At 39.5% G+C, this 16,511-nt stretch overlaps 1 protein-coding gene across 1 annotated transcript; it reads left to right on the top strand.

Annotated features, from left to right (window-relative positions):
- The first annotated feature begins 234 nt into the window (after positions 1–234).
- Positions 235–2,887, top strand: LOC149829836 (uncharacterized). Its single transcript, XM_090015311.1, has 3 exons — positions 235–1,049; positions 1,938–2,019; positions 2,675–2,887. The coding sequence occupies exons 1-3, from the start codon at positions 235–237 to the stop codon at positions 2,885–2,887; spliced, it is 1,110 nt and encodes a 369-aa protein (XP_089871437.1).
- The last annotated feature ends 13,624 nt before the right edge of the window (positions 2,888–16,511 follow it).

The following is a 16,511-nucleotide window of genomic DNA, read 5'->3' as shown; positions in this document are numbered from 1 at the left end:
GTAAATAAATAACCATTCAAATATTCGAGTGTTTACCAACTCTGAAGTTTGATATGTTTGATTTATCATCTCAATAATTCTAAAATGAAGAGGGTTCATGGATTTGTGGTTGTCATGAGAGCTTCTATTTCGTGGTGAGTTGTTTATGGATATACGACTGTTTGACAGCTCTTCATAGATCATATTGGTTATTTGGTCACCCTTTTTTTTGCCACATTAGAATAGGAAGAGAAAATGAAAGCTGCAGAGGACAAGAATTGTTGCGAGTATGGGACTGCAGCCGACAATCTGAGTAGTAACATTCGCAATTTTGAGTTCCACAAGGGGATTGGCACTAACAGGGGATCAAATTCTCGAATTGTTTTAAGTTCACTTAGTAAACCGACTCCATCCAAATGGGATGATGCACAGAAATGGCTTGTTGGTATGTCTAATGGGGTTGATCCAGGACACTCCAAAGCGAACAGGCCTAGAAATTCAAATGCAGATGAGCAGAGACATGGGTTTCCTATAACTCAGAAGGGTAGGAATCCTGGCGAGGGAGCAAGTGATTGCGAGCAGGTCATGGTTTCAAATCTGGATGAAGGAGAGACTAAGAATATTGATTACAGTGAATCACTTTGGAGGATCAATAAGCCATCAGAGGACTCGTCGATGATACGATCAGTCTGCGTGAGGGACATGGGAACTGAGATGACTCCAATTGGTAGCCAGGAGCCTTCAAGGACAGCTACGCCAATCAGAGCTACAACTCCTTCACTGAGGAGTCCCATTTCCTCTAGGACATCAACTCCTGGAAGGCGCAATCAAGGAGTGCAATCTATGGAAAGTACCCAAGTTGATCAGGGGACTGTTCAAAACAGAACAGAGGCAGTCCTTCCTGGAAGGTCTAGTTTTTCTGGGACTGGGTGGGTAAACAATGATGAGGAAGAATCGGAAGCTTCAAAGATACTTCAGAAGACCAATTCTGAGCGAGACAGAAGACTAAGTATGTTGGAAACACGTGCCATGGCTTGGGATGAGGCAGAAAGAACGAAATACGTAGCAAGGTGAATGCTGTTACTCTATTCAATTCTTCTGCCTATTTATTGGTTACTTGTTTTATCCACTTTTAGTTGCAATCTAGATGCCTAACTTTCAGTTCTTTTGCTCATCATCTCCTTCATTTCTTTGACTGAAAGGTTTTTAGCTGAAATTCTAGTTCCAGAGAACAAAAAATGAAAAAACAAACAAAATTGAGCTCATTTTGTTTTAGTCCTTGTAGACTAATAGGTTGGTGCCTTTTTCCTAAGTCTTCATTGTTGCTTGTTTTAACATGACATTGCAATCAAATGCAGAACATGTTAAGAGGGGTCTTTGCCAACAAAAGTATCGGTGTTTTTGAAATATGAATGAAATATTAAAATTAATGTTCATTTATAATGATCATCTATATAAGAGTATCAGAGCAATGTAGTCACTTTCAATGGGTTCGATAAAGATGGTAGTAGTCTCATGGTTTAAAATTTGTTACATCTTAGCATCTCTTGCAACTGCTTTGTGCCTTGTAGGAAACCCAATATTTCCCATGATACACGCAGCTATATGTTGTTTCCAGAATTACATGCAGAAATACACTTTACCTTCTCAGGAAATGCATAAGAACTTCATGTTGCAATGGAACTTCCCCTTTTAGCGGCATCACTTTTGGCAGAGTATTAACGTTAGGCCATTAGTAACGGTGTACCCATCTAGGTTAAAGTTATTAATTTTTCGACTGAGTCTGTGATTCTTTGGTGATGGCTAGCATGTTCTTTATTCACAGAAACGGCTTCATGGTGCCATCCCAACCTTTTTCCTAACCATGCATAAAATTCAAGTGTTATTACTGTGGAGCGTCTTGTTTGCATTCTTGCAAGCATGAGCTTCTCTCTGATGGTTGAATAATGTGATTTCAGATACAAACGTGAGGAGATGAAGATTCAAGCCTGGGAGAATAGTCAGAAGAGAAGAGCTGAAGCAGAGATGAGGAGAATAGAGGTATTTCATAGACATTTGTATTTTGAGCTTGTTTATGTGTATTTATAATAACCGTTTGGTGAGGAAATAGCCTTCTTTACATGCAAGGCTGGACATTGGATGCTTGATATATAGTTTATGTTATAGGGATGGGACACAGGTAGGTATGTTTGCATTAATTTGTTTACATCCAGTGATGTATAGAAGGCTAAATGTTCATCTATTGCTCTTCCCTTGGCAAACCATCTTGACCTCTGAGTTGTCCTATATCATCAAGAGTCTCTTTTCTGCAGAAGTATTCATCTCAGGATGGAGGTACATGATAGTGTAATCACTTAATGAACCTTGTCACCACATCCGTCCATCTGGAGAAGGGTGAGGTTATTTACTGTCCTGTATACGGCAGCATTTCATAAATATTGAAGTTCATCACTAATCCTTACCGTGATGTGTCTGTCACTTTTATTACTGACGCTAACTGTTGGAGTTATGTTGATTCTTGTTAGCCTAAATTATGTTCTTATCCATTTTATTTTCCATTTTTGTCATAGATTTCCTCACTCTATGCATACTTTAATTGTGTTCTCCCATTAGATATTAATTTTCTGAAACATTGCTGTTATTATCATAGAGTCATTGATCTTTTTTGTTTTGTTAACATTTGTATCAAATGCAGGTTAAGACTGAAAGAATGAAATCTCATGCACAAGAAAGATTGTCAAACAAGTTGGCTGTGACTCGGCGGAGAGCAGATGAAAAATGTGCAAATGCAGAAGCCAAAATGAATGAGCAAGCTGTAAGGACATCAGAGAGAGCAGACTACATTCGAAGGACTGGTCATCGTCCAACTTCCTTCTTTTCCTTCAAGTTGCCATCATTCTGCTGGTAAAAGAGATGCAAAAGTTTTACACAAATATGATCTATTGGTGATCAGGCAAGCAATGCTCTTGTATTTGCACCTGCATGTGGGTGTGATTTCCACTTTTCTTATCAGTTCGGCCATGTTGTCATTGTGATTTTTTACATTGTGACTTACATTTCAAGCATTAGTGCCTCTGTTTTGCCCAAATTCTGCATGGTGATGGTTATTTCTGTTGTCTTCTCATAAGATGAAGACAACTAGAACCAGAATGTGCATGCATTACATACATACATGTGTGTGTGTGGAGAGAGAGAGAGAGAGAGAGAGAGAGAGAGAGAGAGAGAGAGAGAGAGGACCATCCAACCAGAAGGAAAGTCGGAACTCTAAAATCGACAATGATTTTCATAGGCATTTCGGATGTGTTTAATGTGACTTTTTTACCATCAAACAAACTTTGGATTGAGTTGTTTGAACAAAAAAAGCTCACTTTTTGTATAGTAAAATTTTAGATGCACTGTGGGCTGTTGATTTTTTTTGTTATTAAATAATATGTTTAACTATCAAAATATTATAGTCAAACATAATTTTTACTAAATAAACTATAGAGAACAAATATACAAGATCTGATCCATGAAAACACTCAACATATGGGAAAGGAGCGCAGTTTAATCATGAATTATGATCATATGAAAGCCTGCTTTGTCTAAATTGGAGGATCATATGACGCAGGCCAATCATCTTTAGTGTCAAAGACTTGTGGTCTAGTACGAAAACAAGCCAGTCTGAATGGGTGACCAAATGCATTTCATGCTGGGAGGTATAAGAATCCCGTTACCATTTTGAATAACTGTCTGAATTTGAATTTGTCTATCAGGCCCATTGAGTGTCTTGAGTTGCTCTCATAACCAATTACTTGTTCTCTGGAATGCAAGATTTCAAAGCCTTATCAGGCAGTCATCCATCTTTGTGTCTTCGGATAATAGTAGTCTAAGCATGTTCTCCAATCTGCCTACATGCCCATGCTTCACTAGCCATGGTCACCACAGTTGTGTGTGTTGTTAAAAACTGTAAAGGGCAAATTTTTGAAGTGCAAAAATGCACCATTCCTTGATAGATACATGTTCACTGCATAACAGACTGAGGCTAACAACTTTGGGTACAGAGGAATAGAATGACTCGATTGGAAGAACAGATGAAGATGAACGTCAAAAATCTGTCTTGGTGTCACCTTAAGGATTCAATCCAGTATCCTTTTAATGTACAACAAATCCTACAAGGGTAAACTGTCTTACTGTTGCTGTGCCTGTATATATACAATTTGGACAAGCATATTGTTATACAACCAACCGCCTATCAAACAGGTCCACAACATTGGATCTAGTGTCCGGCACCATTTTCTGCTTCTGAGTTTGGGTATCTGAGCCAACCCCAGCTTAAGATTAATGCTGAACTTGTGATTTCCATATATCCAACACCCACTAACTGCCAAAGCCACTTCCACCAAACTGACCATGCTAACCATTTTTGCCCCCTGGCTCCATGTATGTTCTCTCAAGCGCTGCAAGCTTCCTTGTTAGTACTAGTCATTCAATACACTGGAATCTGCTACACCAACTTTCACATTCGTGATATTTGCCCATCCACCACGCCCATCTGGAGTGCATTTGTCACCAGTCAATAAATAACAGCTACAGTCTCGAATATTGCCGTATTTTTTAAAAATCTTGCATTTTTGTCACAAGGTTTTCAAAAACTGATACAATTAAAAAAAAAGAACACGATATATTGCTTATTTTAGAAATATCACATTTTTATCCTCATATTATCATATTATTAACATGATATTATATCTTAATGTTTTTTCTTATATTTTTAAATTTTATTTCCATGAATTTCCCTAAATTTTTTTTTTTTTATTTATCGCTTCTGGAATCCTGATAACGAGATCTGTGACTATGTTTACGGCTACAAGAAACTTGTCTTTGATGATGGACTTATCTTTTGTACTTGTGGTGAATGTGAACGAAATGATGCCTGTTTGCTCCTAAAAGGAAAGGGTAAGTCTTGGTGCACCGTATCATTTGGATCACATTGCACCTATAAGTCACATCATAGCCAAGAAGCCACAATCCATCCTAACAGCATGTAGCTGCAACAGGCCACCCACCAAAGTCTTATCAGGCGTTCCTCTTTGCCAACAGTGGGAATCAGCAGATGCTTGTGCAGTCACCCATTATCCAGCACTTTCCGTGAGAATCTAACACCTGTCTTCATCCACATGGCTCTCTCTCACGCACACACACACACATTCTTAATTGTTGCAATACCCAATCTTACTGTTCGAACAACACTGTGGCTGGGGGTGCCTGAGTACAATTTTTTTAACTTAGGAGGCAGCTTATTCAGTCATAGTGTCATTCATGTTAGGTTTGGTCGGGTTGCCCCAGTCTCGCCGTCTCACCACTAAATCAGGTTCGGGTCGAGTCGACTTCATGACTTGACCACAGTCAGGATCTGTAACCATGAGAACATCTGCCAAATACAAGACATAGGCTGACTCATTCCACTTTATCTACATTGACCATAGTCCACTCTTAGTCAACTCCATGCCTGACCTTCAGGAAGAATCTCTTACCAGTAGAATATCCAAAACAATTTCTGATTACAGTAAGTAAAAACTTCTCACAAATGGTGATCCCCATCTTTGATCAACAGGCTTTTAACTCCTTTTCCTGGATTGCAGTTCATTTAATTTTCTACTGAGAATTTTAGGCTTTTAACTGCCACACTGCCACATTTCTAATGGCCTCTGCTCTGCATGAGCTTACTGCAGGGCTTTTTCTTATTAAATGAACAATAAATAGTTTCAGTTGAAGTAGCACAGAGGCTTGAAAGTTTGTCCAACTTTTTCTGATCATGGGTAGTAATATAGAAAGCTTCATGCCTGTTAACAGTCCACTTCAACCTACCAACAGCGGCCTGTGGTCACCCATTTGTGGAACACTCTTGTCCATAATTTGACAGTATATCCGGTTTATTCTTCCACTAGCTTTTTATAACAATTCTTTGTGATCAAACATCCAATTTCTTGTTTTCCACTTTAGTATTTTATAATTATTTTTTTAGTGGGATTTCCGGAATCTGGGCCTTCTTCGTCTTTGGACTTTTACAGTTGCAGTTCAGAATGTAAATGTTAAAAATTATTTACAGTGGTAGTGGCTATGGGAGTTCCATATTTATTCTCTTGCCGGACATTCAGTGAACAAGGTTATGACAATGTTTCCACTCTTTCAGTCTTCTCAGACACCAAACTGCTCCTTGATTTTCTCCATAATAGCTGGCAAAAATCAATGCTGAGGCCATTTCTGATTTTCTTGTGTTATTGCTTCAAAATGGAGCAGCAAAGTTCATGCTAGCTGTCTGAGAACAAAACATCTCTCTCTCTCTCTCTCTTAACGGAAAACCTTTACCACACAAAAGACAAATTACAGTTTTTGCATAAGCTGGCCCCGAAGTATTACCTTTTTGAGAGAGAGAGAGAGAGAGAGAGAGAGAGAGAGAGAGAGAGAGAGAGAGAGAGAGAGAGAGAGAGGTGAGGTTCATTAACTTCATTCCATGCATCAACTTAACAAATCAAAACTAAAATACCATTGAGTTTTCATGCCCTGAATATCTTCATACTAAACCCAAGTCTGATCTGAGTTTTGATTAAAATCTGCAATTTTTAATTGTAAAAAACATGAAAAATATTATTTTACGGAGTATGGTCCTGGTATGGTTTATGTAATTTTATTGGATACGGGTATGGTTTTCCTTGCGGTAGATTCAGTTGAACCCAAGTCCAGATCCACTACCAGCGCTTCTTAGTGAGGTCTGGGTGCAGATCCACCCAATTCTCGCTACGTGTTAACACCCTTAATCTCGTGGATTGGGCCCATCCAAGCGTGTGATATACCATAATCATTGCATCTCCTTATTGACCCAGAAGTTAGAGAGAAATGGGGATGGCAGTGGACAGGGCGGAGGCGGGGGACAAGGTGTCCACTCCCTCCCTCTCTCAAAAATTTGCCCTCCATTCCCGCCTTCATTCCTGCACGGGTTTTGATTTTAACCTCTATTCCCCGTTTCATATCCTCCATCCTTGGTCCAAACGGGTTGAAGCGGGGTGGAGCCCCGTTTCCCTAGTCCTTTTGTCGCTATCGCCTTCTGTCGTTAGAGAAAGGAAATGTGACAAATGGGTGCTCGTGCGGCTCGTTAGAGGAAGGAGAGAAAGGAAAGATGAGATATTTGAGAAAGAGATTTATGTTAGGGTTATATATATATATATATATATATATATATATATATATATATATATATATATATATATATATATATATATATAATTTTCTTAATGAGGATTCAGGACGGGGCAGGGAGGGGAAAAAAATAAGTCCATCTCTTCCTCCATCCCACACGGGTTTTGATTTTAACCTTCATCCCCCGATCCATTTCTTGTTTCATGTCCTCCATTTCCAGTCCAAACGGGGCGAGGCAGGGTGGGGCCCGTTTCCCCCGTCAACTGCCATCCTTACAAAGAGAGAGAGAAATGGGTAGGTGCAAAATTGATACGTGCTAAATGAGTTTTGCTGCCCTTGCAGTGGTTTTTTTCGTAGTTTTGACCCTATAAATGTGTTGGGCATGATCAATTTATGAGGAATCTACACTTGGATAATGTGTTTTCGATAAAAAAAATGATATTTAGAGCCTCAAAATTTACAAAAATTTTGGATCGTTGATTCTTCAAACCTTATAAAAACCCACCCATGTGTCAAAATCAAACACTTCAAGAGTTGATTCCTATAAAATCAAGTACATAGATTTGTTAGAACAATCGGTGACCAAAAACAGGATTTAAGAAAATTGAGATCCCAAGCCTAGAGACATGTTCTTAAGATCACTATCTTTATAACTTCAATCGCCTCACTTTGGGAATTTCGAAGATGCAAAAATAGTTTGTTACGATTGAGTTTCCAGGATATAACTAGGCTTGAACTTCAAGAGTGTCATTGCTTTGCAAGATCAGGTGACCTCTCCCACACTTGAACTTGGAAAGCCAAATCGAGAACAAAAGAATAGAAAGAGAAAGCTTGAAAATAAAAAATTATGATAATCCAAAAGGCGAAAATATGAAAAAAATTATAGACTTTAGGAAGGCCAAAATGTTTTGTGATAAATGAGATTAAAGGCCACAAATCCAACAATTTAAAAATAGGATAAAAATGACCCTGAACAGTCACCCACCTTTGATTAACGATCAATGACCTCCAAAATCGTCCAACATTCACAATTCCCCATAAATGCTATATAAATGCATTTTAAAGTCTTTTAAACGGCCAGACCTTTTGAAAACGGAAAGTCAAAAAATGGCTTGGTCAAAGCGGACCACATCTGTAAAATCCATGTTAAAAAAAAAGTTTGGGTCGGACCTGGGTATACCCCCCCCGACCTCTTTTTAAGAAGTTCGAGGGTTAGGGTTTCTCATACAAGAAACCCTAACCTTCCCCTTCTCCTTTCGTCTGCCGCCGCAGCGGCCGCTCACCCTCTCTCCCTCTCTGCTGCATTTTTTGGCAAGCCACCAGTGACCACAGCCGTCGGTGACCCTCCGCCACCGCCCGCCTCCCTCTCTCTGTTACCCTCCTCTCCCTCTCAGTCTCCCTAACTCTCGAGCTCCCTTTGCCATCGAAAACCCTCGCTGGAACCCCCATCTCGTCGACAATGCCACCTCTTAAGTAATATATATCTCTCTCCCCCTCTGGTTGTCTTCTCATGCCTTCTTCCCCATACACGGCAAAGGGGAGGGCACCATGCCCTTTTCCCTCTCTCGCTCAGGGTACAGGTGGCAGTGGAGGGGCTCGACCCCTCCCTGTGCCATTTGCTTGCAAAGAAGGGGCTCGACCCCTCCTCGTTCTTTTTTTGTCCAATAGGTAGGGTTGGGCTTGGCCTGTCAGTCGAGCCCACACCTCCCCCCGAGTTCTTCTTCTTTTTCTTCTTCTCTGTTTCTTTTTGGTCGATCGGTAGGGGCTAAAGCCCTTGCCTGTCATTTTTTCGGCAAGCCGGCAGGGGCAAAGCCCCTGCCACTTGGGTACTTTTGGCAGACAGAGGCAAAGCCCCCGCTTCTAGTCCTTTTCTTGATGCAGTGGAGAGGCCGAGCCCCTTCCCTTTCTCCAACTTTACCCCTTTACCAAGGGAGAGGGTGTTGTCGCACCCTCCTCGCCCTTGTTCCAGCCGACAACCTGCAGGCAGAGGCTGCTTTTTCTGCAGCAGTCCGACAGGGGCATGTCTTCTGCCCCTGCTCCTTTTGTCAGGACGAGCAACAGGCAGAGACACAACCCCTGCCCCTTCCCTTCTTTTTGAATTAGTAGGCAAGGGATGCACTACTGCCCCTTTCTTCTTCTTTCATTTTATTTTTAATACACTAACATATCGTACCTTCGCAGCTTGCGTAATGGAGCCTTCTCGTGCCTCGTGGCCCAAGACCATCGTTACCTACGCTCGTAGGTGCACACAACCTCGTGACTCCTCAAGGTAGGAGAAAGTTGCGTAAATGACAATAAAGGACTAAAATAACATAATATGGATTAAAAATCTAAAAATGGAAAAGAATAAATATATATGTATACATATATCTATTTACGTACGCTTTTAATTCAAGGATGCGGTTTCACAATCCTTGTTCTTTTACTTTCTTGCCTTTACATTTTCTATCGTCGCCACACTTTTACGTGCACAGGCACCTTTCTGTATTTAAATTCTTGTCTTTACGTTTTTTGTCACCACTATGCTTTTAGGTGCACAGGTTTTTTTCCTGTATTTCAATTCTCGCCTTTACTTTCCTGCATTTATATTCCTGTCTTTACATTTTCGCACATAAATTCCTATCATTACTTTCCTATCGTTATATTTCTGTTGCCGCCGCGCTTGAGGTGCACAAGCCTTGTTTTTGCATTTCTGCTTTCAGTTGTGTTCTTGCTTCTTATTGTCTCGCGCAGTGCTCGGTCGTGCCCTTGTGGCTCCTTCCGCGCATTGCCTTGCAGGGCGCGCAGGAGCACCTACCAACTTTGCGCTTTTTAGGAAAGATGTGAAGTTGGGTATTGGTGCTTTAGTCTCGAGAAAAGGGCTTTTGTGCGGGGTTTCAGCTTCTCCAGAGCGCAGATGTGCAAGCAAAGGTGGAGCACCCTAGCTCCTTCCTTCACTCCGAGTTGATGTACTAGGGAGTATTTTGTTGGATCGAGGGTGATCCTAAGACTTTCATGATACTGATGGACAAGTCATTAATGACCACCTCACGAGCAAATGACTCGGCTTCCCCAATCATCAGAGTTAAGGGAAAAGGACTACTGTAATTATCCTAGGTGGTAGCTCCCAAGTACTTCTGCAGAAGTAGGATACATCCATAGGCCACGAATGCCCTTGAGGAATTCTCTCTTGGTCATTGACCGTCCTCTTGGGGAGCTAACTGAGTCATCCATTCGAGTTATCTAAAACACATGGCATAATAAAACTTCGTTTTAGTCTTGGCTATTTCTATGTTTCGCGTCTATGCGTACCCACATGCCAGCTAATATCGAAATGATAAATATTTTGTTCACACTTTTGATCACTTATGAGATATATGATTAGTTTATGCTTAACTGTGGTAGATAGTCACTTCTGCATGCGGAATCAATTATCCATGTTAGTTCATCTCTACTTATGATAGCAATTGATTGTGCTAATATAGCTCATTTCCTGCATAGCTAGTTGTTCTTGCTTTCATAATTATAAATTATTGTAAACTGCTTATCATATGGTTATTTCAATTCTTTATTGTCTTATGTGTGTACCTACCAGTTTTTGTCGACTGGCTCATTTTATGGGCAGGTGACTATTAGGCAGCCTACTTGACGACAATGATGTGATACAAGATGATTTGAGGCTTCACTCTCCTGCTCACAGGTTTTGAGCCCTAGTTCCTTGTTGGAGTTTTGGAGTTTTGTCTCTGAAGAAATCCCCAAACTTTTGTACAAATGATAATTGCTAATGAATATATTTTGATCTCACTTTTGTCTTGTAAAAATGCTTTTGATAGTGGTTTTAAGCAAGGTTTTTGGTGCTAACGTGCCCAAAGTTGTCAACTTGTTTCGTTTTCAAAATAAATTGTTTCCGCTGATTCTTTAAAAATGAAAACTTTGAAAAACCTTTTTATTTTTTACGTATTTTCAAGGATTTACAAGTTTGAAATTTTGGAGTATTACAACTTGGTATCGAAGCCAAGATAGGAAGAGTTGAGCCTTGACCATCAAACATCTCATGGCGCTGTAAGTAAACTTCTTTTGCTTTTAATCTTTAAATACATGCTTAAACTAAAATATTATATTTGCTTTGTCGAAAGTACTTTTGTGAAATGGATCCGTCGGCTGGTCCCAATAGCGGTCAGAGCAAAGGCGCACGTAGGATGCATGCTCATTCTATTAGGAGGAGGGGCCGCTTCATGGAAAGGGGTGGACATGAAATATCCTGGACAGGTTACTGGGCTAACCGCCCACCCCTACCCACCTTCACAGATGATTCAGACGCTCCACTACCGGCCGACTACCAGATATTGTTGGTAGCAACATGGGCCGCGGTGTATGCCAGGAGGAATGGGCATGTGCCTTCGCATGTTCAGGTCAACCAACATGCCACACCAGATGCATCGGGAGAAAATAGTCTCCTAGAGGTCCAATTTGAGTGTGTCTTCTGTGGAGACATAGGCCACACTCTAGACACTCGTTTCCTTAGGGCAGAACACGATAAGGCAATCACAACACAGGAACTTGCACACGCCACCATTTTGATTCTGGACACGTTGGACCTACCACCAGCAATTGATGAGCAACCACTACTCCCAGTAGGCACGAAAGGCCATGTGCCACTAGTGTACACTCTCACACCTGACTTGCCAATAAACATTTTTTATTCCCCAATATACATCTCAGACTCGTCAATGAACATCTCTGACCCATCTGAGTACTCGCCTACGACGCCACTCTATAGGAAGGAGACCCCTTGCGCTGAGCTGATCATGCATAATATTCATATTTTATTCATCTTTATTTATGCATGATTTATGATAAAATCGCATTAAAGTCCCATCTTTATCGTTGTTTTTTAGAATTTGGTTTAAATTGTTTTTCTTGAAAAAAATTGCATTTCTAGAGCCTAACCTACATTTTTCAGTGTTTTTATTAATTAGAGTTTTTCTTAATTGTAGCTCAGTTAGATTAGGACTTATTTAATTATTTTGAATTAGTTCTAGAAAAATATCCCTTTGAAAAACATGTTTTAAGAAGAGACCTGTTTTGGAAATTGAGAAAAACTATCAAACTCTTTTTGAAATTTCAAATTCTAACCTAATTATGGATTAAAAATAGTATGCTTTCAGCTGGAGAAAACATTTTTTCCAGCAGCCTCAATCCCTCCTCTTCTCTTCTTTTTACTCCCTTCCTTTATCTCCTTGCCAATTTCTCTACCTCTTTGTCTTCTTCTTCCTCCTCTTATTCTTCTTGCTTCTAGCCCTTCTCGTCTCAAGTAATACAGTCTTTTTGTCTAGGAGGTACTTGCTTTCAGCTGGGATTAGCCACCTTCTCTTCGCATCCAATCTGTCGGAGGTGATCCGCAATGGTTTGCTTCTTTCTCTCCCGTTTCACGTAGTTTAGGTTTTGCATCGCATAAAGCACAACATCGCATGTAACTTTGTTAGATCTTCACATCATCTGCATATTTAGATTAGTTAGTTTAGTTTTATTGCATCTAAAAAATAAAAAGAAAAGAAAAATAGATTTTGTTTTGATAATTTAGCCGTTTCTTGATTTAAATAGATCGTTAGTTTTAGCATAGGGTTTCATATATTTTCATGTTTCTTGATTAAGTTCTTGATTAGTTTAGGTTAGATCTAATTTATAATAGCTCGTTTCATGTTTTTTTTTATTTCGGTGCTTTTTCAATCTAATAAATAATATTGTTTTATTTAGCCGATATGCCTTATTTTATCAAGTTATCCTTTTTTTGAATAGCTTAGATTAAATTCTGTTTTGTTTTGTTTTAACAGTTGAATAGTTAGTTTTTTTTTTATTCTAGAAAATTTCTATTCATTAGTTTGATTAGATTTAGTTATTAAAAGTCACCGATTATTGTTTTAGATAGTTATATTTTATATTTTTTTATTGTAGTTTCTGATTCACGTCAAATTTTACTTGTTTACAGTAATTAGATTAGTTTTAGTTTTAGTCTAATGTCATTAGATTAGTTTACTCTAATTCGCCCTTAGTTAGTTTAAATTCATGTTAACCGATTAGTGCAATTATCATTTTCTTGCTAGCATAGTTAATTTTATATTTTTTATATATTGTGTTTTGTTGTAGCTTAGATTAGGAATAACTTTAGTTAGTTTAAATTATATTGAATGCACGTTAGCTGTTTTAGAGTTATTAATTGTTATTTATCATGCATGTGTAGTTAAAATTAGGATAGCCAATTTTCATGTTTCTCATTGCATTTGATTTTTAGCATAGATTAGGTTAAATTTTATTTTAGATTTATTTGTTAGTCTTGAAAAATCATACAACATATAGTTTTAGTTAGTTTCATTTAGTTGTTTTTAGTTTCTTGATTTATTAGTTAGTTTCTTGAAGTAGTTTGTTGCAAATTAGTTCTTGAATTATAGTTAGTTAGGTTGTTTTGCTATTTTGTCTTTTAGTGTTAGTTGTTATTAGTTTGTTCATAGTTAGTTCATGTTATTAGTTTAGCTTTAGCTAGTTTAATTTTTGTTTTTGTTGATTTATTTTGTTTATTAGTTATTAGATTTCTTGTTTAGTTTTCGTCGTATTGTTTTGTTTCTTGCAGGGAAGAGTTTGGGCGTGCAGTGAAGCCCTTTTCGTACCCCCAAAGTGCTCTCGGCCCCTTCAGGCCCTCAAAAGTGCCCTCAGGGAGCCCTTAAGCAAACCATGCAAAAGTATTCAACCTAGAAGGGACAAAGGGGAAGGAAAAAGGGAAGCAAATCAAGCCTCAAGCACTGAAGACCTTTTTCCTTTATTTTAAATTAAGATTTTATTTCTTTCATTTATTTAATTCAATTGGGTTTGTAATAAGGTACTTTAATTATTTATTTAAGCCCCATGCAAATGCAACACTCTCTTGTTTATTTAGTTAATTAATCTTTTATTTTTCAAGGTAATAAAGCGTAGTTTAGATTGCGTATTTGAATACAAAATATTTCTCGTTCTCTGATGTCGACCCAGACTCCACCACTCGTGTGAGCCAGTTTTTATATTTTTAGTGTCTGGCTTTCACTTGATTTTCATTAAAAATATTGTTTTAAAAATTATTTTCATAAAACTCACACCAAATTTTGGCACCGTTGTCGGAAAATGGTGAGTAATATGAGTATTTACTTTATTGCCATTGTTTGTTCTCGTTTTACTTAAATTGTTAGTTTACTTCCTGTTCTTTACTTAGGATTGTTTAATTTACTTTTCATGTTGATTATTTAGGATTGTTTAGTTTCTTTTCTGCATTTAGGTTTAGAACCACGTGCTTGCACGCCCTAGATTCCAGCTTACCTTTCTTGCACGGCTCACCTATTAGGATACTCTTAGAGGTTACTGCACACGATTGGTACCATGCTCATAGTTTACTTTTCGCAAAAATATTTGTGGGTGTAAGGGTATGGTGCTTGTTTATTTCATGTTTTCTAGTTCTTTTTCTTTTACCTGCTTTGTGGTTTGCTGTGGTTTGGCCGCACTGCACATTAGGTAGGTAGAAAACCTTTTACTTAGGATGGTTGTTGCACCAGTCTACCCTGAGGTGCATGCAAGGGCGACACTTGCTTGGCCCCGAGCTTGCAGAGATAGTCGAGGACCCCGAGTTCCTTATTAGGAGAGCCTATCGATCCGGCCCCATGGCTCAGGATCAACAGTTGACCTGTCTTCTTAGGAAGTACTTTACTCTCAATTCTTACACTCCGGCATCCTGCATCGCGAGACCCGCTATAGGAGCACCATATTTTGAGATTAAGGCAAGCATAATATAGATGCTTTCATCTTTCTATGGCCTGAACAACGAAGACCCCTACCATTATCTTGATGAGTTCATCGAGATCTGCTCTATAGTGTAGATCAATAATTTTGGGGATAATGCATTGAGGTTAACATTGTTCTCATTCTCCCTCAAGAACAAATCCAAGCAGTGGCTGAAGGCTCTTGATACTGTTTAGATTACAACTTGGGAATACATGCAGTGTGAGTTCTTCAAGAACTATTTCCCAATTGGTAAGATGAACCAGTTTCATAAAATCATTATCAGTTTCTCTCAGATTAAGGGAGAACAGTTCTATGAGACCTGAGAGAGGATGAAAGATCTTCTTCAGAAGTGTCCCCACCACTAGGTGCCCTGTTGGCAACTGGTGCAATACTTTTATGATGACCTGACCGAGAAGGAGAGGCAAATGGTAGACACTTCATGTGGGAGAATATTCATGCTCAAGAGCAAGGATGAGGCATGAACATTATTTGATACGTTGAGCAAAAATGTTATGCACTATGCCATGTTCTCGTAGCTTGATAGGACCACACTTGCTCCTAGTAGTCCTAAGAAGGGAGGGATTTATGAAGTTGGGTTCGAACATGATCTGCAAATCAAAGTGGACCAGTTGACCAGGAAAGTTGATCAATTACTGGCCAACCCAGCTTCACTAAATCCGATAGAAAAAGTGTGTGAGCTATGCGCTAGACCTGCACACTTTGTTTCTAAGTGTCAAGCAATACCACTATATCCTAAATTTGTTCAGGAGAAAGTGAACGTTGCCCAAGGTTTCGCCAAACCGGTGCACGACCCTTATGCACCTACCTATAACCCGAGATGGCGAAATCATTCCAACTTTGCATGAAGAAATCCACAAGAGCCACCCCACTTGTCTTCTCAGATACAACACAGACAAGGTAACTTCCCAAAAGGTTACCCACATCTCATATTTCCACAGGCCCATCCCCAACTTAGCTTGCCTTCTCTTCAGGAGCCCACACCGAACCCATCTTTTCAGAAGAAGCTGCTCAAGACCTTTTCTGACATTAAGGCCAACCTCAGTTCCCACACACAATCAATAGCAAAGCTAGAGACTCAGATGAGACACTTGACTAAGGCCTTGAGCAGGCAAAGTGAGGGAAGCCTCTCCAGTCAGTCTGTGGTCAACTCGAAGGGTAAGGAACCCATGTATCACGACCTGCACCTCATAGAGTCCCACCAAGAACAGGCCAACTTTGTTATGACCCTTCAGAGTAGAAAGGCAGTCTACCCTACTCAGGAGTCGACTGGCGAGCCCACTGCCACACCTATTGACCAGTCGATCTCCTCCATCAGGCTCAAGAAGAACAGGCAGGGCCCACGACCTAGGCCTTCTTCGTATATTCCTCACGCCCCTTTTCCTTATGCCTTAGAAAAACCATACGATTTTGGCAAGCAGAAGGCGCACATACACGAGATGCTTGACATGTTCAAGCAGGTTCATATAAACATCTCCCTGCTTGATGCCATCCAACAAGTGCCTGCCTATGCAAAGTTCCTCAAAGAACTTTGCACGTAGAAGACAAAAGCA

This window comes from Nuphar pumila, chromosome 8, assembly GCF_984573655.1.
Source record: "Nuphar pumila chromosome 8, dmNupPumi1.hap1.1, whole genome shotgun sequence".
In the NCBI taxonomy this organism is placed as follows: domain Eukaryota; kingdom Viridiplantae; phylum Streptophyta; class Magnoliopsida; order Nymphaeales; family Nymphaeaceae; genus Nuphar; species Nuphar pumila.
Note: the sequence above shows the minus strand (reverse complement) of the source record. Positions and strands in the feature narration are given on the sequence as shown.

Bases quoted from the DNA above. Each gene is read 5' to 3' on its own strand.
- LOC149829836 (XM_090015311.1), top strand. From the start codon at position 235: ATGAAAGCTGCAGAGGACAAGAATTGTTGCGAGTATGGGACTGCAGCC. The intron at 1,050-1,937 runs GTGAATGCTGTT...ATGTGATTTCAG, and splicing joins AGAACGAAATACGTAGCAAG to ATACAAACGTGAGGAGATGA. The intron at 2,020-2,674 runs GTATTTCATAGA...TATCAAATGCAG, and splicing joins CAGAGATGAGGAGAATAGAG to GTTAAGACTGAAAGAATGAA.